Here is a 22,527-nt window from a genome sequence, read left to right as displayed (position 1 = left end):
TTATCTCCGACACAACATTGAGGCATCTTCCATCATTACTCTTGATGAAATCTTACAGTGAGAAGAAGACACTCAATCACTTCTTGTTTCTTTTTGCTAACCACAACACTGAGTTGCAAGCAAGTAAAAAAATCAAACCTTGTAAAAGCTCTGAGGTTTTAGATTTTGCTGAACTTGTTTGGAAAACACTTAATTTAGATTCTGTTAGTTTTTGATCTAGTTGAAGAAATTATTCTTTTGGCTGCTTTCACTGAGAACTTGAGTTAAAAACAAATTATAGCTCTCTGATTGCTACAGACCGGAAAACCTTCTCTTTTTTCACTCATAGCAGCTTACTTCTCTATTTCTAATCACAACTGCTGAGTAGCCTGTCTCAGACAAGGAAAACGTGTGCATAGAATCTGATTTCAAATTATTTTCCAATGAAGTTTAATAGGTAATAGATTTAGGATGAATTTTTTTCCCCAGACAGCTTCTTTTTGAATGCCATCTGTAAATTGTGATTCAGAGACAAGAGACTCAGATATGAATAATGTTTGGTCTACGTCTGGTAAGCACAACTGCTATTGTTAAACTGGGCTTTTATGAGGCTTGTTCCATGTTCATATGCCAACTTAAAGCAAATCTTAATGGATATTGAAGTTAGAATTTCTACTAAGCTGGCATAGTTGAAATGAGATTACAAGAGAAACAAATTTAATGTAAATAAATTCAAAGTACAGAGGAAATAAGTTATCATTTTATCAAAGAATTATATGTAAAAATAGTTAAATAAGCATAACTTCTTTGTCATACAGAAAACTCAAACACAACCTGGCAAGCATGGAATTTGTGGTAAATGGATGGCCATAGATTTCTCTTATTTCCCATGATTGTTATGGAATCAATCTCAAAATCACCATTCTTGTATAGCAATCCATTCAGCTCTTATTTTTATTTCATCATCAGATCTTAAATCAACTTGGTGGCTTTCAGCAGCTGAGAATTAGGGAAGGACAGTTTTGTTTAATCTCACTGGAGAAAGGTCAGTCCTTGCCAACAAAACTATTTCCTCTTCTACTGATATAAGACCTAGTTAGGCAAACAGAATTGAGTAGAACTTGCCAGCTTTAACTATCAAGCCTTAGTTAAAAAACAAACAAAATGAAAAAACTGTTATTTCCTACAATCAAAGGGCTTTTTCCTACAAGCAAAATCCAAGCAACAGTTCTCTTGAAGACTGGGGCTACACAGGAGTTCAAGGATACCGTGAGTAATACCGACACTTATGAGAAATAAAAGTACTTTGTAGCAAGGGGAATTTCAACTTTAAAAGAGGAACCTTTTGGACAAAAGCTGCATATATGCGTTTGCAAGAGGGCAGTGTAGATTTTCTCTGTCCAAGTCTTTCAGCATGTAGTGGAGAACAGAGGAAAGAATGAACATCTATATCATCAAGATCCATGCTGGAGTATTTTGTTGCCTTTGAGACAGGAAGCCTGAAGAAAGAAATTAGGTACTCCCTAGTATTGTGATACTGCTTTCAATTAACTGTGTTGGCTCTTTTGGTCATGTGATAATGATTTGAGCAGTTACTGAGACAAGCCTTCATAAAGCTCCTACTAATATATAGGAGCATATATTTGTAAAAATGTAATTGCTATTAGGAAAGTAGCTCCACAGCTGCTCTCTATTTAGTTTGAATCACAGCTGCTAATCATTGTAGCTTCACACACACATCCCTTATTCCTTGAAGCAAGATGATCAATTTATAACAGAATAAGGGATTGCCTATGATAGCACTAGCACAATTATTGCTTTAATTCCTAAAGCAGGGCATTTATAATCAGAAACTAAGAAAGTTTTTCTAAGAAAGGTAAAAATAATGTGGATATGCAAGGTGTTTTCTGATTATGCATGTCATAAAAATGGCAATCTCTAATTTATACCAGTAGAAATATTTGTACCAGAGAAATGGGTACTTTGTTCTCATCTACTGTAATGCTGGTGTTTGGGGGAAGGGATCCAAAACCAAAAGGCAAAACCTCTTCCTTTAACTTTATAAATCATTTAATGTGAGGTGAGAAACACTGTGAGAAAATAAGAATATGTCCCCAGAGTGATTTCTGCTCTAAAACTGGGAGCAGCACAGCTTGGCTTATCTAACTCCATTTCTGAGTATCATGTCTTCATTTAATAATTGAGATCTATTGCAGGAAGAAAAATGTAGCTTCTGATTAGTGATGTTCCTGTTTAAGAAGCAGAACAAAGTTTGCATCATGTGTCTAGCTATGGTTTTTAAAGACACCTATTGAAAATCAAGCATATAATACTTGAGGACCAAACGTATGCTGTATGGCAGCTAAATCCTTTTTGGATGTATTTGGGTATGGGTTAGGAATAAATTGTAAATTCATTCTTTCATGTACGGCATGTATATTTCCCACCCAAAGCACCCAGAAAACTGTCATTTGAGGTTGTCCATGTAATATGTTGTGTAGCCCTGTGGTGAGCTCTGGTCCCAGTACCATCCATTAATTTACCATCTCCAGGCAAAGTGACTGGAAGTCAGTCTCAGAAGGACAGTCTGGTAGTGAGCATTTCAATTCCCTCTCAGCATGAACTACTGATAAGTGAATCAGGCATTTGAGGTTTCTCAGCTGAGAATTGTGCTTGATTAAAATCAAAGCAAGTGCAGAGGCTGGGAAAGGAGGACAGATGTCACCTGATGAGGTTATCTGTCATGTAGAAGAGCTGGTTCAACTCATTCATCGATTCCGTGACAAGGCATAGCAAGTACACTGACCTGACCTGTCCTGTAGGTGGAACTCCCAGTTAATTCCAATGAGTGTCTCATTCTGGTTGATGATGCTTTTTCTCTCTAAATTCCCCTTGCCGTTTCAGCTAGGTAGAGTACTTGTTCGTGTCCTGAGACTTGTGCCGTAGGACTGTGCATCATTCAGCAGCTGCTGTGGTCTCTTTCAGAGATACAATTCCCTTTGGTTGTGGAGAAAGAATTTTGCTTGCAGAGGCAGTGGAATGCTTCATGACCTTTGGACCAAAGGTATTGTTTAAATAATTGGTGTTATTTAATTTTCATTTGTAAACCAGATCCTGTGTGTTAGAGCACAGTAATCCTAGAATCATAGAAGTCAGAGGTCTCCTGAAGATCTCATAGATAGCAAAAGGATCTTACTGAAAGAAGGAGTAGTGGGAAGGAAAACAAAATCCATTAACAAATTGAGAATTATGCATACAGACTTATTAAAAATGTAACAACAACACAATAAACCAAATTTAACTTAGAGTAAAAGAATGTTCAGAAAGAGAATGAACTGGAAAAAAATAGCAGTTGATTGCAACAATGCCACTTTCCTGCTGGAAAAACACATAGGAAGCACAAGTTGACTGGATAATGGTATGTTTTGAAAATAATCCATTGTTGGATATTTATGTTGTATGGCCAAGCGTTTGAATGGAGGGAATCCTACCATTCTCAGACTTTGTTATGTTAAGGGAATTTCCTTAAGTTGTTCTTTACTTTGATAACACTTGCTCGGATTGACCTGTGTTTGTAACAAAAGAGAAGGCTGAGTCTTATTCACTGATGTCCTGTCTCCAGGAGGCTCACAACAGCTCGTGGAGCTACCCAGCGTTGCATGGCATGGAAATTTTAGAAAAATTCCCTACTCAAAAAAAGTCAAAAGAGTAGGTTGCTAGTTTAGTAATCAGTTATATTTTGAGAGCATGGCAAAATAAAAGGGAAAGAGAATCTTCCCATAGAAGATATGTACCTGGTGTAATAAAATAAACCAGCCATATGTTCTTGAATACACTTGAAAAGTACATTTTGAAAGGAACTGAAGGAACGTATGAGACAAAGGCCACATATTTTGATAATATGTGTCTTTCAAAAGGCAATGAATACATTCAACAGTGAAAATGCAGTAAAAAGAGAGCAAACGAAAACCAAGGGGAAAAAAAAATGATGTAAAGATCTTTTTTATTTACAAATCTTCAGGCTTTGTTGTGCATATATGTGTTGAATTTTGAGTTACAAGAAACAGAAAGCACAAGCCAATTTAAAATGAATTCCAGAGGACTTTCTGGCAATCATCCTCAAAAAGTAAAAAGGGCAAAATCATCTTTTTTTTCTCTATCTTAGAGTTCTTCAGGTAGAGCATCCCCTTGTATGCAGCAAAATGACTTCTCTCAAACTGCTTTGGGCCAAATGAAAGCAGTCATGAATAGGGACACTGAATTTACATACACTCAAATGGTTTCTTCTCCTTCCAGTAAACAAAGGTTCGAATGGAACTACTAGCTGCTTACTGACATAATTTCAATTAAAATATTTCTCCATTTTAATCTCTGACATCTACATCTGATTTTTAATTCGTAGTCGTAAGGGCACTGGCAGTAATAGATGACCAAGCTTCAAAAAACAAGAAAGACACTTGCCACAGAGTGCCTTTATCTAGTCCTTAGCAAGGAAGGATGTTTACCTCCCAGAAGACAAACATAACTCTGGATGTCAGGGAAAGATTTTACACTATGGATCTTCAAAGGATTCCTATCACATCCATTGTCACTGGCATCTTGAAAAGGTGCCTCTTCCATTGGATGCAGCCAGCAAGTGATTGGAAAACCATGAAGATACAGAGAGCCACAGTGCTCTGCATTGGAGGGGGGGGCTCGTGCACGGGGCCATTGCGAGGAGCAGATTGTTCCCCATCATTTGCCAGTCGTGCACCATCTTACCTGGACCATTTTGATTCCTTAACAATTCTGGGATATAATCAATCTTTCAGTGGCCTGCAGTTATAAAAAAGAATTGGGCACAGAATTTATATTGAAAATGTCTGAGAAATTGTATAAGTAGCCAACGCAGAGTGTTTGATTGCCTTTTCTCTTCTCAGCCTTCTGGACCGTGCCTGATAGAACTTGCATCAGCTGATTAAGGATTTTTCTTTAAATAAAGAAAGAGAGTTTTCTCACAACACTGCAGTTTACTGACCCACATCATGGTTCAGCAACTGTCTCTGAAGCAGCTCATCTAAGAGCAACAGAAGTCACACTGTGATCTCCCTCTCCAGGATGTGTGGAAATCCTGAGGGATCTTAGAGCCCCCAACATGCAGGCAGTCCTGCAACCACCATCTAGAAGACAGCAGCCAGGAAACTCTGTGAGACCTTTGAGACTTTTGTCTTCAGCTCCAAAGCTAACCCATAAAGAAAGGCATAAAGAAAGGCATGGAGAAAATGTTATCTGTTGTGGATTTTTGTGTGTATTTTTTTTTCCCTTGAGTTTTGTTTTTCTCACTTATTTTCATTTCCAGTTTTCGTCTTTGCTCCTGTGAGAATGTCAGTGTAAAACATGCCTTGTTATAGCAGTACAGTCATTTATATTTCCAGTTGCTAAACTGTTTTTAATTCACCTCTTCTAAACCTTCACTAGATCAAAAAAAAAACCCAGGGTTATTGTGTTGGTTATTTTTCTTTGTTTGACTAGAAGTAGAAATTCTTATTCACATGAGAAAAACATGTCTGCTGAGAAGGAGCTCCTGTAGGTTTTTGTGGCATAGGCACAGGCAAGTTGGCACAGGCAATTTTACTTAAATTAGTTGTGTGGTTCAACTGAGTGGGGCCCAGCCGAGATAAACATTCACCACATAGCAGGGCAGTTTGTGCTGGGTTCATGGAGGAGAGGAGAATGATCTCTGCTTATAGCAATGGATCCTGCACAAACTCCCTCTTTTCTGCTATGACTTTGGTGAGTCTCACTGATCACAAAGATCCTCTGGCGCATCCAAGTTTCTGTCTCCTCTTTCCTAAGAAGAGGCTGAATCTGGAAAAAAATATGGTTTTGTGTTTTGCAGTACACACACAGAAAACACAACAGCTGACGGAGGGAAATTCTGTGTTAAACAGAAAAATACACTTGCTCCCAGAAATCTGTGGTAAAAAAGCTCAAAGTGTACAAGCTTAAAATAAAACATGGCAAAAAAAAAAAGGGGAAACCAGAAGACAGCAATCACACTTCTTTTTTCATGTAAGAGCTGAAGAGTTTTTACACCTTCTCCACTAAAAAAGAGCCTTCTTTGGAATAATTCAGAAAGGAGAGTGGAGCACCTTGGATGGCATGGTGTGAAGGCTTCTCCCAGGTATGTGGAAATAGCACAGGAAAAACACAAAGGCACTGCTGTCCATCAGCTGTAAGCCAGTAGAAGCAGGAGCAGTTCTCTCACCTATAAATAAGAAATACTTGGAGAAAGGGCCTTGACTGTTAAACAAGATTATATAGGTTCGCTATGTGAATTCAGTCACAGAAGTGTTCTGCTTATGAGATGAGTCAAAAGGCTTTTTTTTCTTAAATAGATACTTATTTTTCTTGACCAAACCAGGTGACACGTAGCCTCAACTCTTTAAACCCCGCAGGATTGATTGCAGTTGTCTTTCCTTATAGTGAAGGAAAGGTTCCTGTTACACAATGGAAGGTTACCCATTTCATCATTTCTGGTAGTTGACATCATTGTGCTGCCTGTCTCCACCACCGACTTCTCCTGTGTCACCCTCTCCTCTTCCTCTGCTTTCAATTCCCCATCTTCTTCCGTGTTCAGCTAAGGGCAGGCATGCTCCCCATTCCTCTCTCCTCTCTGCCAGTTGTTCTGGGCACTCTGGCCCTTTGCAGTCCATAGACTCTGTGCCCTTCCCATGGCATACCCAGTAATCTTGAACCTCACCACAGTCATGTAAACCAGAGGTCTGTCATAGCATGCTTCTGGTTGCTAATGGCTGTTAAAGCGCAGAGAAGCATTTCCACTAGTTGAAGGGAAATGTGAGATTAACTTTCTCAAAAATCTCTCTCAAAACTTCTTCCTGTTTTACTGCTACTTGGGGAGCACTGGAGAAGGCACTGCAGTGTTTTCAACCTCTAAAATACTTCTTTAATTTTTCCTTCTTACAGCATCATGGAGGTCTGCATATTCTTTCTTTTTGCCATAATACTTCTCCCAGGTAAGAGGCAGATTTTTAACTGTAAAAAATGTTTAGATTATTTGTGTCCTGCTATGTGATACATTTACATTTACTTTGATGCTCCTTCTTTAGTAGTAATTAGCAATTTCAATTGTAAAATCAAAGTCATATAACCTGTGTGATATGTATTTAAACTGTGAGCAGGGACTCTATTAAAAAAAAAATGTAGAAAGTACTTTCTCTCTTCAATTTTGTATCTTTACATTATACATTCTTCGTGTTGCTCTTAAATTTTCAATTTAAATCTATTTTTGAGAACATGTGTATATCCCCTCTGTATATAAGAGAGGACAGCAGTATTGAACTAAAGACTGACAGCTTGATAAGGAATAAATGGAGTTTTAGGCAGCTATGAAGATCACTGCAGTCTTGTGCTCCAGAAAATCAGTCAAAACTTTGATTCAGGAGAGAAACAGTGCATCTTCTGAACACAGCAAATGTGTTTGTATCTGCTAGAACAGAGGTCTGCATTTCTCATGACAAGAAAAGATTATTCTCCCAGCCCATCTCTACCCCATAATATCAGTGGATATAGGTTGTGATGGAAGTAGGAGAATAATCATCCTGTATGTAATATAGTCCATTCTTTTGATGCATGAAGGCATAATCGTGTTTATTGACTATTTCTGTTAACAAGTTCAGCAACAGGGCTGTTAAATCTGACATTTAATTTGCCATTAAACTCTGGATTAATTACAGAATAGTTAAATCTGACATTTAATTTGTCATTAAACTTAGATTAATTCTTCAGTGAAACAGAAAGCTTTTCCTGTTTCTGACCTCCTGGCCATATATTCCCTAGACACCAACATATACCACATATGCTGCATTCACACTGTCTTCAAAACTGCACCGCTGTGTTGTTTCCTGAAGAGAATGAACTCGAGTTTTGAAAAACAAATTATGCAGTTGCCTCATTCACAACAGAATCTCATTGCTTACACATTTGAGAACAGTGTGGAGCTGTGGCCTTTTGCCTGAAGTTAAATCTTCCAAAATACAAACTGTCCCTGGCTCTGAGTGGTAAGCCTGCCTTGGAAAGTGAAATATAGGAAGGAAAATAAGACACGGATTTATGACCTGAATGCCACAAGACTAAGTGCATCGGTGTGAAGAAGTATGTATCCTCTCATAGGTAGTGGAGAATTTGTCTAAATGCTGGTGGGTTTATGCTACTGTCACTAAGTATTGCCTCCATGACTGCAAGCATTTGGTATTCTTTTGCAGCTGATGGAAATCTTAATTTCTTCTCTTTTTTTTATTTATTTAAGGTATTGCTGCCAATGTACATCACGTGAAGTCATTTCTCAATCACACTGCATACCTATCTTGCTATTTCCCAAACTCTCAGAAAACTGACATAAAGAATATAATAGTTTTTTGGCAAAAAGGTACAGGTGAAGTGGTACACGAAGTTTACCTTGGCCAGGAAATATATGATCACCTTAGTCCTAAATACATAAATCGTACCAAGATGGATATGGACAAATGGACTTTGCAATTGTTAAATGTAAGGATTGTGGATGAGGGGCAGTATAAATGTATTATTATGCACATGGACCACAGACCAAAAAAGATCATACACGAATCTGAGTGCTTACTGCACGTCATTGGTAAGTAATTTCTGCTAGTTGTCATCTGGTTTGTTTTTTTTTGTTGTTGTTTTGTGAGCTCGTTTGTTTGATTGTTTTATTTTCTTTTTAGGTTTCTGTCATTTTGTTTAGTTCAAACATGGACTGTTCCCATGCCACTGGGGGGGTCTAGCTGAAGTGGAGAGAATTTCTAAAGTGGATAGAAGTGCTTCTTCTCAGTTTCTTTCTCAGAAAATTCTCATTGTGAATTTGGAAGAAGTAGAAAAAAAGAGGAAATAATTTGCTCAATATTACACATTCCTAACTCCCACCCTGTCACACTGTATAGTGAAAAGCACCCTGCCCTCTTCATCTTGCTCCCTGCAAGTTTTATGGCTTCTAGGACTCCAGAAAATACAGTTTTTATTTGCATCTGAAGCACTGACTTCTATTAAAAGCAATAGCATTAAGAATGTTGGTGGTAAATTACAGATGAAACATAAAAAGTTTTCTGCAAATATCCAGCTATTTTATGACGATATAAATCATAGGAAAAATGTAGAAAAGAGCAGCTAATATGTGGAGGAGTAGAACATCATATGCTCAGTTATGGAAGGACTGAAAATATCTCTGCAGAAAAAAATTCAGGCATTGATCAGACTCAGCTTGATTTCTGGCACAATATCAGAGGCAAGGACAGACTACAGGCGAGTAGGGTTCAGTGAGGAAGTAATCTTTTCCTAGTATTTTTTCAGATTTTTAGGAATTGCATCTTTATATAATGTTTTTCTATTTTATATTATTTTCTTTGTCACCTTTGTGTGTATGTTCTCTCTTCCACTTGGACAGTGGTAACATTAATAACAGCAGCTTCTGATTTCTACTGGTGTTCTCAGGCTTCAAAAGAATGTAGGCCATGTGCAACAGCAGCCAGAAAGATCACCACAATGCTTGAGACTATTTAGCACTGTACTACCAGCAAGTGTTCCCTTGATGCACAAGCAAATAGGAAACGTAGGTTGTTAATTCTAATTTTCACAGAATTTACACAATGAATATTTTCAGCAGCTTCAGACCTTAGAGACTTACCATTTGCACTCAATAGCAAGTCCTCAATTAATTTAACACGTTGCAGAAGTCTCATACATAGGCATTAAAACTCTCCCAAACCTTTGATATAGGAAGCGTGTTTAAAATTATTTGCTTCTTTGTTTCTTTCGAATGTCTTTCTCTTCAGTAACTTCCCAAAAGAAGGTAGAATATAGCGGTCAATTAAAATAAAAAATAATTAGAAAAAGTACAAACGTTGAAGTGTATCTCTGCCTGTTTCTTAGGTAGAATCGCATAGAATATGTGGAAGGCTATTTATGTGGTATGAAGTTTCACACTTAAAGTGGACTTAAGAAAGTTTGAGTGTAGTACAAGAGGGAAAGGTCAGTCAAACAAACCAATCTCTTGGTGACCAAATCTATTCCAAATACATAAGTATCTTCTAACGTAACTTAGGTATGTTATTTATGTGTATATATATATATATACAGGACAAGGTACAGATAGATGGATATATAGTGTATGTATTGTTTACAGACAAGATTATTTATGTAAGAACAATGAACACAGATCATTCTCCAGAAAGAGAGGGCTTCATAATGAAAAGTTTTGTAAAACAGACAGGAAGGGGTCATTTTGAGAAGCTGCTTAACTGGAAATTCTGATGTTTATGTATAGTACATCTCTAGTGTTTACTTAAGATGGATCCATAAGGGAAGCAGATGAGACAATGAAAGCTATTTCAAAACATGTGCTGTTGCTGTTGGTGGTGAAACTTGTGCTGGAATAGATACTACAGTATCTGTCCTCATTTTAGAGGGATTGTTGAAAAACATAAAAGCATGAATAAAATCTCTTCTAAAGATATCTGAGGGCTGGAAAAAACATACAGTTCAACTAGAGATGTTAAATGATCAATCTGATCACCTTCTAACTAAGAAAACTGAGGAGACTCTTATTTTCAGAGAGCGGCTACCCAAAATACACATTCAATATTGGATAATTAAAGGGCCAATTAATTCAGTGAAGATATAAGAGCTATTAGAAACAGAGGAGAAGTAAGCCATGCAGTCATTTCAGAATGCAGAAACAAAACAAGTCAGAGTGATAACACTGCTTGAAAAATATTAAAGTCTTGATGGATCTATCGTCTCTTGAGGTATTTCAGTCCGTAGCCTATTTGGAAGACATTATCTTCAGTTACAGATTCAAATTCACTGGGGCTAGGCTTAGAGCCTGGATCTGACACTTCAAATGTGTATACTGAAGAATCAGACCATCCATTTCACTCATATCTCCCTAAGAAACTCCTGCCTCTTCTCCATATAGTTTTTAGTACTAAAAGACTTTAATATCAACATACTTCAGTATTTTCAATGAAGTTTTGAGCCTGAAACTTCTTTTGCTTTGATTAAAAGCTATCATTATCCTTCACATCACATGTTCGAATAGTCCTTTCCAGTCCTTTTTCACCAATTATTTATTGCTTGGGAAACTCTTTTTTTAAAGCAACAGGGAAGTTTTTCATTGAGTGAGATCCAATGGCACAGAGTAAAGGAACCTGTACGGTAGTCACTTTCACATAAAAAGTCAAGCTGAGCAGGCCAGGTTTGTTTATTACGAGGTACCAATTGGTCTAGAAAAGGTAAGAGAGACAGTCTCACTATCTGGCTGATATGACCTATGTCACTGAAATGCTTCAAAGACAAGAAGAAGCAAGTCTATGTGTGCAGCCAAAACATAACAAACCCTTCTTGGGACCCACAATGCTTTCCTAGGAAAACTGTTTAGGTGTGATTCCACGTGAAAATCTCAAAATATTGACAGGCACTGTCACAAGATGGAGTACGTCTGACTCATGATGCTTTTTCTTTGGTCTGTTTCAGCCAACTATAGTCAACCTGTGATAGCACAGCTACACAGTGGGGAACCAAAGCCCAGTGAGAACCTGAATCTTTCCTGTTCTTCCAGCGGAGGTTATCCAGAGCCCAAGCAGATGATTTGGATAATTTCAAGTGAAAACATAACAGATAGGCTTATACAACGCATGGATGTCTTACAGGATGCTGTAACAAAGCTGTATAATGTTACCAGCAAGCTGAATATCCCAGTTCCTACAAATACACTCACTAATATTAGCTGTTTGCTTCACCTTGGAGAGCAGCAGGGGAGCCTTACCTCAGTGCCACTAGTCATAGGTGAGTTTTCATTTGCTCATTCTGATTTTTGCACAGGTAGTGCAAATTCCCTCTTCTGTCTTTCCATGGGAAGCCTTATTACAGAAAGGAGAGCATAGAGAGAAGGAAGGTTACTGCTGCACAGAACAGAGCACAGTCTTGTTCACCTATCCCCAAATGCTGCTGCAGCAACAAAGCAAATTAAATACATGGATTAGGATTCAGCCTGTCTCTGGAGGTGGTGTTTAGCTGTTCAGATAGAGCCTGCTGGATCACGGAGGACTGCTGAGGTTTGAGAAGCATCTGGAAATCAGCCTGGGGCCTTATCCAGTTGAGTTTTAAATCTCTCTCAGGATGGGACTCCACAACCTCTTTCAACAGACTGTTCCAGTGTTTGACGAATCTCACACTGCAAACGTGTTTTTTTTCTGATGTATAAGTTCTTGAGCTGCTGCTCCTAATCTCTTTCTAGAGAGAGGCAGAGGGCTGAACAGAAGAGTCCCTTGGACCAAATTTCGCTCACAAGCTGTAAAATAGACTATACTGAACTAAAATGTAAAGGCCACAAAACTTTGATGGGTTTTGGAAGTATTCCTAGTGGTTTCCACAGCATTTGGCAGAATACAGTGTGCATTCCAAAATGACCATTTGGGGATTTTTCTTTTTCTCTGGGATTGTGCCTCTTTTCAGACAACTCTTGCAAGAAATTCAGACTCTGTGCCATCCCAAATGTTCCCTAATGATCACAGTGTCAGTTGTGTGTAGATATTCTTTGTGTGCCTCACAGTTTACTTTACCCTTTCTAACTGAAAAACTACATGCCAGAGTGAGCCCTCATGAATATCATGATGCTGTAACATTCTCCTGGATTCATTTTTTATACATTTGTATTCATAAGCTATGGCACAAATACATCAAAATAGAATTGCTTCCCACTTCGGTCATTTGCCTTGCCCATCTCCTTTAAGACTGTGTTGAATGTGGAATGCTGTTATTCACCTGATGGGAACAAGAAACCCAAAAGGACTGGTAACACTGCAGAAAGCCTATTAGAGAAGTTTACTACTTACTTACAGGCTTCCCCATTTACTGCTTACTTACTACTCCGGATGGAAAAAAGATTTACCAAAAAGATCTACAAATCAGTTTTCTTCACTAAACTTTAACTAGAGGATTCAGTCATCACTGCTGTATGTGGCAAACTGCCTTTGATGTCCTTACACTCCAGGATTTTATAAATTATAACACAGAAGTCTTCGGAGGTTTGCAAAGCTCTACATGTTGCTCAAAGTATTAACACCTCCTCTAATATTAGCCATAGTAGTGCCTCCTCCTCCTCCTTGTTCAGTTCTTCTCATCCCTGACTTTAAGAAGTAGCCACCTAATAAACAGAAATGGTGGATAAGAAACTAACAACTCTAGAGAAAAAGACCTTTATTCAGTGACAATTGCAGCCGTGTCACTTGCTATCCCTAGCAACCAAAACCTCAAAAGCAAAATAACCAGAAACAGAAGGAAACTCCCGTGCATTCCCTAGCTCTCTCACATCCCTTAGAGCTTTTCATTAAGCTTTGATCTTCGGTTCAACAGATACTACATAATAACATATCCCAGGCTATTTAAATTTTCAGTAGCAGAGTAGTAGTAGCCTAGCATTGGCATCATAGGCTCTTGTATTAATCAAGCTGCCAATCTCTCACATAACCCAAACATCAGAAATAGCACTTTTCCTTACTGTTGCTGAAGTGGTTGTTAGCCTTGGTGCACCTGCTAGCTACTGGGGAAAAAAAAACAAAACAAAATAAGACATATGGAGAGTGATTTCCTAGCATTATTAAACATTGTAAAAGCAAAGGATAATTAGGGCCCTTCTATAAACTTCTAATTTACATAAATTTGGGTTAGGATGGGTTAAGCTAATTCTCGGCAAATTAAATCTTTGCTACATGCATCTTCTCTCTTCTCTTATTCAGAGATACAGGCAGAAAAAATGGAACCGGTGAAAGTAAATTTCTTTGGCCCACTTATAGCTGTAATTGTACTGATCACACTTCTTCTGGGTTTTTTGATATTGAAGAACAGAAATATCTCATCTACCAGCCAGAGTAAGTAATTACTTGTCACTCAGCTCTTCTCTAAATCACAGGCTTTGCTTTCTTTTTTCAATGAACCTTTTGTCTACATTCAGCTGCTGACAGAAAGCTGAGTTTTATGCCGGACTTAAACTTCCTTGGACAAATTAGTTCCTGAAACATCTCATCCATCCAGCAGTAAATCCAAACACCTTTCTCATGTCTCACCCTGTAATCCATTTCTCCTTCTTTGTGCTCTGTTAGACTGCCATGGCACAAGCTTTATTATTTTGTCCTGCAGCTTCATCTTTTATTATGGCTTATTGGTAGATTTGGTTCCTAAAATCATTGATTTATATAAGTCTTTGTTTGTCCATCACCATCTGTAAGAAAAGTACAGCTGGGAGAGGGATGAGAGAGGATCTGCATTATGTACAGGCAGTTCTATCATCGCTGAGGTGAAGGACCCAGGACATTGGTCCAACACAGGTGGCCCAGCAGTGAACCATACTTACAACAGAAACAGCAAGTGATCTTTGCATTCCATTTCTCTGTTTTATTGCAACACTAGGTCTCAGCAGTCCAGGCTTCATTCTGCACTGAGAGGATGATTATGCTGACATCATAATCTATCCCTTCTTGTATTAAGAAGGGAATTAATTCCTCAGAATCAGTCCTGCTTTCTTGCACACCCAAGGGTCCTGAGGCCCTTCTCATTCTTTCTCCAAATCCTGTGATAAGAGAACATTTATCATTAACTATTTCAGCTCCTCTCTCTCATATTTCTGTAAATCACATCTTCTTCTATTTCAGGTGTCAGTCTCGCAGTCTAAAAGGTATCCAGCTTGAAATAGAGGCCAGCAGCTATAGACTGCTGACTGGGAGCCATTTCTGCACATAGTGAGGTCTGAGGTCCCATTGTTTCAGATGCCGTGCCAGAACAAAAATCCTCTCCAAACACCCTGCAGAACATGTAATATTTCCATCTGATGACTGAAGTCCACTGTCCAGTGTTCTTTGCTTTTATTTTTGCTATAGAACAGTAGCAAATACAGTACTCTATCTGTCTCTATGAGTTTTTTCTACCCTTTGGGGAACACTCTCCTGATTTAATGGGCTTTTTGGTTGAACAACTGTCAGTGTTCACCTCAGTCTTCTACATTATTAATTGGCACACACATGAATTTTCCTGGCTCCTGGTGCAGTTACTCTGGCTGCAGTCCTGATCACTAAGAGGAAATGCCACCTTGGACCTTCCTGCACTCAGTGGCTTGATTCACATCTGAATGGATCAATGTGGTTTTACCTTCTGTGGTACTACCTAGATATAAAGAACTGAATTTAGTGATCTCATTAAATCTGGAAAGAGGAGATGAAAACTTTGCCATCCACATGCCACAAAAAAAAAAAAAAAAGAAAAGAAAAAAGAAAAAAAAAAAATAAAGAGACCTTTCTTCCAACACAAAAATGTATTTAGCAACTGGACAGGTAGGAAGATGGTGAGATATGAAGGGCAGAAATCTACCCACGTTGTCAACAGTAACAAATAAGAAGAGAAGCACAGCAAGCCACTGCTCCAACTGTTATAAGTACAAAATATCTTCTTTTCATTGTTTTCTTTTGCTTTGTTTTTTGCTGAGACTCCTTCACCCTTTGACAAGGCCACAGGAAACAGCCTAGCACTTAGCAGCACTACTCTCACTGTGGCAGGTTTTTTAAGGGCAGAGGCTGACTTGGAAGAATCCTGAGCGTCTGCATAAGGAGAAGCTGTTTAAAAGTCTAAGCGCTCCTCAAGATCCTGCAGTCTTCAGTTGTATGGTTGTGTTTGACACCTGTGACTGTTTTGCTGTATCTTTCATTATGCTCTGTGACACTGTAAAATGCTGTCAGTGAGAGTCAATGAAGAGAGCAGAACAGCAAGGATTGCAGAAGTGAATGTCTCAGAAATAGGGTTGGGCCCTAACCTGTGAATCACTGACCTTGCTGAAAATATGATCAGAGTCAGGGTATTTAATCATGGGCCATAAATGCTCCGGGCTTTGTACCAGCAACTTTCTTGTACATTCCATGGTAGAAAAAGGAACCTAAAGACACTGCCCCACCTTCTGAGAAAAGCCATGAAATTTCCATAGGGCATTTAAAACTAGAAATAACTGAAAGAAAAAAATTGTTTTGAATGTAATTTTTTGTTATTATACCTTTAAAAAAAAAAAAAAAAAAACAACCTATCCAAAATTAACATTTTATGTATACTGACCAGATGCTGTACTACAGGTTTTTTTCAGATGGATGCAGGGATAGCATATTAAAGCATGAGGTATCATTCATTTGTGTAGAAATCCAGATATACAAAGTTAGGCAAAGCAGATACTGAAAAAAATAATAAGTGGGGCATGTTCCAGTTTGGTTGACTGTCTTCTCTCTTTCTTTGGCTTCCAAGTTTAAAGATACAGCAATCCATACATGATGCTATGCTCAACTACAGGATATAGTTTTACCTTTCATTTATTTGTTCCATTCAAAATATTCCAGCCCTCAATCTTGAACAATGTCTGAATTTTATTTTCTGCAATGCTACTGGCAACTTTCAAGAAAAATGCAGAAGATCTGAGACAAATTTCTTTTGAGATCTTGATTGTCCATAATATGGACATTAACATTACATTCTCAAGACAAAATTCAGCTCAGATTTGCATTCTGGGGACATAAATTCTCCACTGTTCCTACTTGGCAAAAATATTCTTTCCTGTAAAGTGATGTTAACAATTGCTAGACTCCACCTCAGTTTCACCTTTATTTCCACCTGACTAAGAGAATTTGCATGTTATCTGGAGTTTGTAAAACCATTTGGGAGTCGGTTCATTAAGCTATTATTCCAACAAGCCAAACATTTTTATTCAGATTAGTATCATTCAAATTATCTGAAAAGTCACAGCTCTTATTTTCATGTAAGGTTTTATATTTGATAGCAAAGTTATTTAATGACATTAAAATATACGTATTTTTCTGTGTTGGTGATTTACTCTCCTGCTGTTAAAGCAGTGTATGGGGAATAGCTACACTCAGTGTTCTCAGGGAGGAAATACTCCCAGAATCCACTCTCAGAAGCAACTAATAAGAAAGGTATTGCTGCAATGACCTGGAACAGAACAGTGTTTCAGTTGTCCATTCACAGAGCTGGATATAAACTCACAGCTGTGAGTATGCATCCAACCCGGACCTACTAGCATATATACCTCAAAGATAAAATATCAAATTGCAGCCCAAAAACTTGACCTTTTGATCCCATGCTGCAGGTTGCTAAACATATCTCCAATGGGTCCTTCAATCTCCTCAAACTCTTGATCACTATTTGATTCCATAAATAAAGCTTGTATCAAATAGCCAGGTGTACTAACTCAGGAAGATATTCACCAGGTTTCTCTTGGTCCTTTTAACACATGCTGTTAAACATATTCAGTTCACTTTTCCCTCTAACATTTCGCTTCCCACTGAAGTCATTCTTCAGCTCAAATCATCACTAACATGGAAGTCTTGCCTGAGCAACAGCTAGAGTCCACATTATTGCTACAAACAACAAGCCTCATATGACTTTCATCTTTGAAATGACTAGATTCACACAAGCACCCCGTAGACTTTCACTCTCAGCCTCAAAACTCTCATCAGCCTTGATGTGCAGCTTGTCAGGCGTAAGGCATAAAAACCATCACTGACCTTTTGTGTTTGTCCATAGTAAGAAACAGTTGCCAGCTCATGAAGAAGGCATCTGGAAATCTATGCTAGGACTCAGAGTCCTTCTCAAACACATTCACTTAAACAAAATAAAAACAACAACAAATCAAAATAAAACAAACACAAAAAATTACCACTACCATCTGACTACTAACACTGCCATAAACTACCATCAGCCATCACTCAATGGGCTGGGTTTATTTGTTCCTAATTAGTGAAGTTGTTTATTTTCCCCTTTCTCTAAGAAGAAAATCACTTGCCACCCCTCTATTGCAGGCTGCCAACTTTCTTCTATTACCTTACCAATTTCACTGCCTCCTCTTTTCTTGGTCTTGAAACCATTCCTAAATACCTTCTGCACCTAAAGAACGTTAAAAAGCAATGAGCTTCAGAGGAAATCTGAGTTCATATTTATTTAAATGCATTAATCCTCTGGGCTATTGTGGTAATGAAAACAGCAGTAAGGCACAAAGAAATGTGTAGCTGAGGTGCCAAAATTTTTGTCTTCCATAGCAACTTTCAGATTTCCAGGCTATCTCCTCAACTGCTTAGCAGTTTTTTTCTTTGGCAGTGTGCATTAAGTCATTAAGTGACTCTATAAACACGGCAAGCAAACAAATGAACAGAGACACCAATTACATTCCACAGCAAGAAAGAAGTCCATTCAAAAACATTCCTTTAAGGTATAATAATATGGAACTCCTGAAAAGCAGAATGATAAACCAGTAACCAGCATCCTGAGGTAAAATATGTTGCCATTAGACTTCAAGTTGCAATAGGTTGCTTTAGGTTCACTGGTTAAATAACACAAAATCACAGAAGAGCTGATGCTGGAACAGACTTTGGTAGATTGCCAATTCAAGCAGGATCACTTGGAGAAGTCTGCCCAGAATCACGTTCAGATGGCTTTGAATATCTCCCAGTACAGAGACTCCACAGCCTCTCTGGGAACATGTGCCAGTCAGTGTTCAGCCACATTTGCAGTAAAAAAAACTACTTTCCTGATGTTCAGACAGAACATCCTGTGTTACTTCTTGTTTTGTCAGCAGACACCAGCAAAAAGAGCCTGGCTCTCCTTTCTTACAGCCTCCCTTTGGACATTTCTACACGTTGACGAGATTCTCCTTGAGCTTCCTTTTCTCCCAGCCTGAACAATCCCATCTCTCTCAACCTGTCTTCATCTGAGGTGCCTCCTCAGTCCTTTAATCATTTGAGTGTCCCTTCAGTGGACCGGCTCCACTAAGTCTATGCATTTCTCCTAATGGTAAGCCCCAAATTACACACAGCACTCCAGCAGTGTCCTCACCAGTGCTGAACAGAGGGGGAAGATCACCTCCTGCAGTCTGATGGCAACACTTTTCCCGATGCAGCGCGAACGCGCTTGGCCTTCTTTGCCACGAGGGCGCACTGCTGCCTCATCTTCAACTTGTCATCAAGGACATCCAGGCTCTTTTAGGCGAAGCTGCTTTATAACTGGTCTGCCTGAGCCTGTGTGTGGTGAGTGGAGATACTTCTTCCAAGGTCAAAGTTCCCTCCATGAGTTTCCTGTCAGCCCATTTCTCCAGCCTGTTCAGGTCCCACTGCATGACAGCACAACTCCTCCCAGATTTTTTATCATCTGAAAACTCCCGTGGGATGCATTCTTTCCCCCTTTCTACTCAGCTGTCATGAGACCTCACTTGAAGAACTGTGTTCAGATATGGGGTCTGCAGCAAAAGAAAGACACAGACATGTTACAAGGGTAACAGCTTTAAACTAAACTAAACTAAACTAAACTAGGGGGAAAAAAAGAGATATTTTTAGATTAGATAATCAGAACAAATTCTTCACCATAAGGATGGTGAGGCTCAGAGACAGGCTGCCCAGAGCAACTGTAGATACCCCATCTCTGGAAGTGTTCAAGGCCAGGCTGGGTAGGGCTTTAAGCATCCTGGTCGAATGGGAAATATCCTTCCCAGGGGACCTTTAAGGTCCATTCCAGCCCAAATCATCCTGTGATTCTACGATCATCTAGTTCATTACTGAAGAGGAATCTCAGTTATTTTACTATCGGATTTCTTAATGTCAGCCAGCACTGCTGCTTCTGGTAACTCTTGGACCCTTCCTTCAATGGAAAGCAACTCTTCTGCCAGCAGCAGTACCAATAGCAAGGAGTGCATCTGCAGAGCTCTGAAATCCAGATATTGTCACAGTCCTTGACTTGCCATACCTCCTTACTTAGTTATGAATTTTATGGTACATCTGCAAAATCAAGTGTTTCTGCACCTGGTATGTCCTTAACATTGAGACTTGCACTCTTTTTGTCCACTGCTTTTGTTAAGATAGCTCTTAAAACAAAAACTAATGAGAATCATAAGAACTCCGCCTAGCCAGCCATTCTTAATTAGCATGGCTTATGTCAGAAGCAGATAGCAAAAAAAAAAAAAGTAAAGATGAGGTAAGAATAGCTTGAATTGCAGTTACATACATACATGAACAGTCAATATGTGTATGTTAAACAGTATATTGCCAACCCTTTTCCAAAACATGCAGACTAAAATAAAAGTTTGTTTTGACTCATTTTCTAAAGCTTATCTCAGCCTAGTTCTACTGTTGCTAGCAAGAGAAACCACTCCCTTCTCAGAGTGCTTAAAACTAAGAATATCTTTGCTACCTATGGTGCTCTTTAACATCCTTACCAATGGCATCGATGATGGAATTGAGTGCACCCTCAGCAAGTTTGCTGACGACACCAAGCTGAGTGGTGCTGTTGATGCAATGGAAGGAAGGGATGCCATTCAGAGGGACCTCAACGGACTTGAAAGATGAGCCCAGGTGAAACTAATGAGGTTCAAGACAGCAAAGTGCAGAGTTTTGCGCTTGGGCCGGAGGAATCCCAGGCATCCATACAGACGGGGAGGAGCAGTCCTTGAGAGCTTCTCTGCAGAGAAGGACCTGGGGGTCCTGATGGATGAAAAACTGAACGTGAGTCAGCAGTGATGTGTTGGTTTCACAAAAAGAGGGACAAATATCCCGCTAGTTTTATGCTTTTGTTTCTCTTTTTAATGTATTAATAAAAATATTAACAATTAAAATAATTTGTGTTACTTACATACATTAATTATATTATCTCTTTTACAAAGGGTGCTCCAAAAATAATGCCACCTATTTTACTGTGTTGGCCCAAAACATCAGAGGCATATATCAGTGGTGTGGCAGTAGAGGTTGAACATTTCCACCAATATTTCATTATGTTTTGTAGCTGTGTGATAGACAGCAACACAGAGGTAGTCCAGCAGAATGATGTCTCACATGGAAGTGAATATGAAACAAAGGTTTGGAATTGAATTGGGTACAGAAAAAAATTGCACCCATTAATATTAATTGATGCTTGCTTGTTCATGGAAATCAAATAGTGAATGTGAGCCCAGTAAGGAGGTGGGTAGTGCATTTCAGCAGTGGAAGGAGTGACTTTCAGAAGTCCCTTCCAAATCAAATGTCCTATGATCCTGTGATCCTATGATTCTATGACGTGATTTCTCCACATATATTCTCAGTGAAAAAATAAAATGGCACTCCTGGCAGGTAAAAAAACTGTCTATTACTGAAGAGGATCAAACTTACTCTGTTCTTCATTTGGCACCTGGAGGTAGCTGAAGTGATGAAGCAGAGTGATAGAATCACTCTTAACTGACCTTAAAAAGACCAGTGCTAAAAGCCAAAATTCTGGATCTTTGTACCAGGAGATACAACAGGCCCTGAAACTGGTCCTGACTGAGCTGTGCTGAGAAGCAAGAGAAACATCACAGCTTCATCCCTTATCCTTCTCACAAGTACACACAGACCAACATCAGGAGTCGTGTCAATTTGCATATATGCAGGCATGTCCTTCACCTGCAAAAGAGTAAAGATATTTGCCTGAATTTCCATTCTGTTCAGAAACCTCTGCAGCAAAATAATAGGTAGAATCTACTTCAGTGGAAGATAGATGTGATTATCCATTAGTTCTCCATGCTAATATACAAGAGATGCTCTGAAATAAATGCCTCCCGTTTTATCACATTGGCCCACAACATCAGAGGCAGATGTTGTTAGTATTGCTGAAGTGCCTGAACATTTCCACCAATACTCCATGACATATTTTTGCCTTGTGACAGATGGCAGCAGAGGGGCAGACTGACAGAACGAGGTCTGACGTGGAAGTGCGGATGAAGCAAAGGTGTGTGATTGAATTCTTCCATTTAGAAAAAAAATTGCATCCATTGACATTAATCAGTAATTGCTGAACATTTATGGAGCCCAAACAGATATGAGCACAGTGTGGAAGAAGGTGGTTGGTTTCAGAGGTGTGACAGCAACAGCGCATCACCTCCACTGGTGCAGGCTTTGATGAGAGAGGCAAGTAGGTTCTTGATCATTCCTGACAAAAACGCACAGCTAATGGTGGTGACTCTTCTGGAAACAGCGCTCTGTAGCTGACAATTTGGCCTATCAAACACTTACTTAGCTCACTGTATCTCTTGTAGTTCCCATGGAAATAAATCAGAGGCATCACTTTTGGAGCAGCCTACGTATGTGCAGCCCAACTCCTCTCCACTCAACGCAGCACAGGCAAGATGTGTGACACCCTAAATGGTATCCAGAGCTGTTCTCAAGGAAGAGCACCTGTCTGATCCCAGAAACTAGAGTCAGGAAATGTGGCTAGTATTTATCACACCGGTTTTCACTACTCAGCTTTCTCTCGTTGGCAGAAAAAAAAAAAAAAAAAAAAAAGAGGGATGGGGGGACAGAAGCTGGACTGAAGGATTCAGATACTCATCCGAAGGAGGACAGAATGTAAGCAGCGTTGCTAAAACCTGATGCGCATACACACAGCAGCAGCACAACACTGAGAAAAACGCAGTCGCGTCTGACTGTGACAGCCTCTGGG

General features: G+C 39.0%; 1 protein-coding gene across 3 annotated transcripts; it reads left to right on the top strand.

Moving 5' to 3' along the window:
- The first annotated feature begins 1,228 nt into the window (after window positions 1-1,228).
- Window positions 1,229-15,180, top strand: CD86 (CD86 molecule). Of its 3 annotated transcripts, XM_042867918.1 has the most exons (8): window positions 1,229-1,248; window positions 2,884-2,887; window positions 2,965-3,043; window positions 6,946-6,995; window positions 8,288-8,629; window positions 11,524-11,835; window positions 13,788-13,919; window positions 14,700-15,180. In XM_042867918.1, exons 4-8 carry the CDS (start codon window positions 6,950-6,952, stop codon window positions 14,717-14,719), a joined length of 852 nt encoding a protein of 283 aa, XP_042723852.1. In that variant the 5' UTR covers window positions 1,229-1,248; window positions 2,884-2,887; window positions 2,965-3,043; window positions 6,946-6,949; the 3' UTR covers window positions 14,720-15,180. The 3 variants fall into 3 exon arrangements, with proteins under 3 accessions (XP_042723852.1, XP_042723851.1, XP_042723853.1); XM_042867917.1 differs by lacking the exons at window positions 1,229-1,248; window positions 2,884-2,887 and adding an exon at window positions 1,419-1,495; XM_042867919.1 differs by lacking the exons at window positions 1,229-1,248; window positions 2,884-2,887; window positions 2,965-3,043 and adding an exon at window positions 5,013-5,217.
- Window positions 15,181-22,527: the final 7,347 nt, after the last annotated feature.

Source organism: Lagopus leucura, unplaced genomic scaffold (assembly GCF_019238085.1).
Source record: "Lagopus leucura isolate 7727_CA_CO unplaced genomic scaffold, USGS_WTPT01 Super-Scaffold_100001, whole genome shotgun sequence".
Taxonomy (NCBI): domain Eukaryota; kingdom Metazoa; phylum Chordata; class Aves; order Galliformes; family Phasianidae; genus Lagopus; species Lagopus leucura.
Note: the sequence above shows the minus strand (reverse complement) of the source record. Positions and strands in the feature narration are given on the sequence as shown.

What these genes read in the sequence shown, in the direction of transcription:
- CD86 (XM_042867919.1), top strand. Translation starts at nt 5,114, where the DNA reads ATGCAGGCAGTCCTGCAACCACCATCTAGAAGACAGCAGCCAGGAAAC. An exon ending in AAGCTAACCCATAAAGAAAG is followed by an intron (nt 5,218 to 6,945) that starts GCATAAAGAAAG and finishes TCCTTCTTACAG; the next exon opens with CATCATGGAGGTCTGCATAT. An exon ending in CTCAGTGCCACTAGTCATAG is followed by an intron (nt 11,836 to 13,787) that starts GTGAGTTTTCAT and finishes TCTCTTATTCAG; the next exon opens with AGATACAGGCAGAAAAAATG.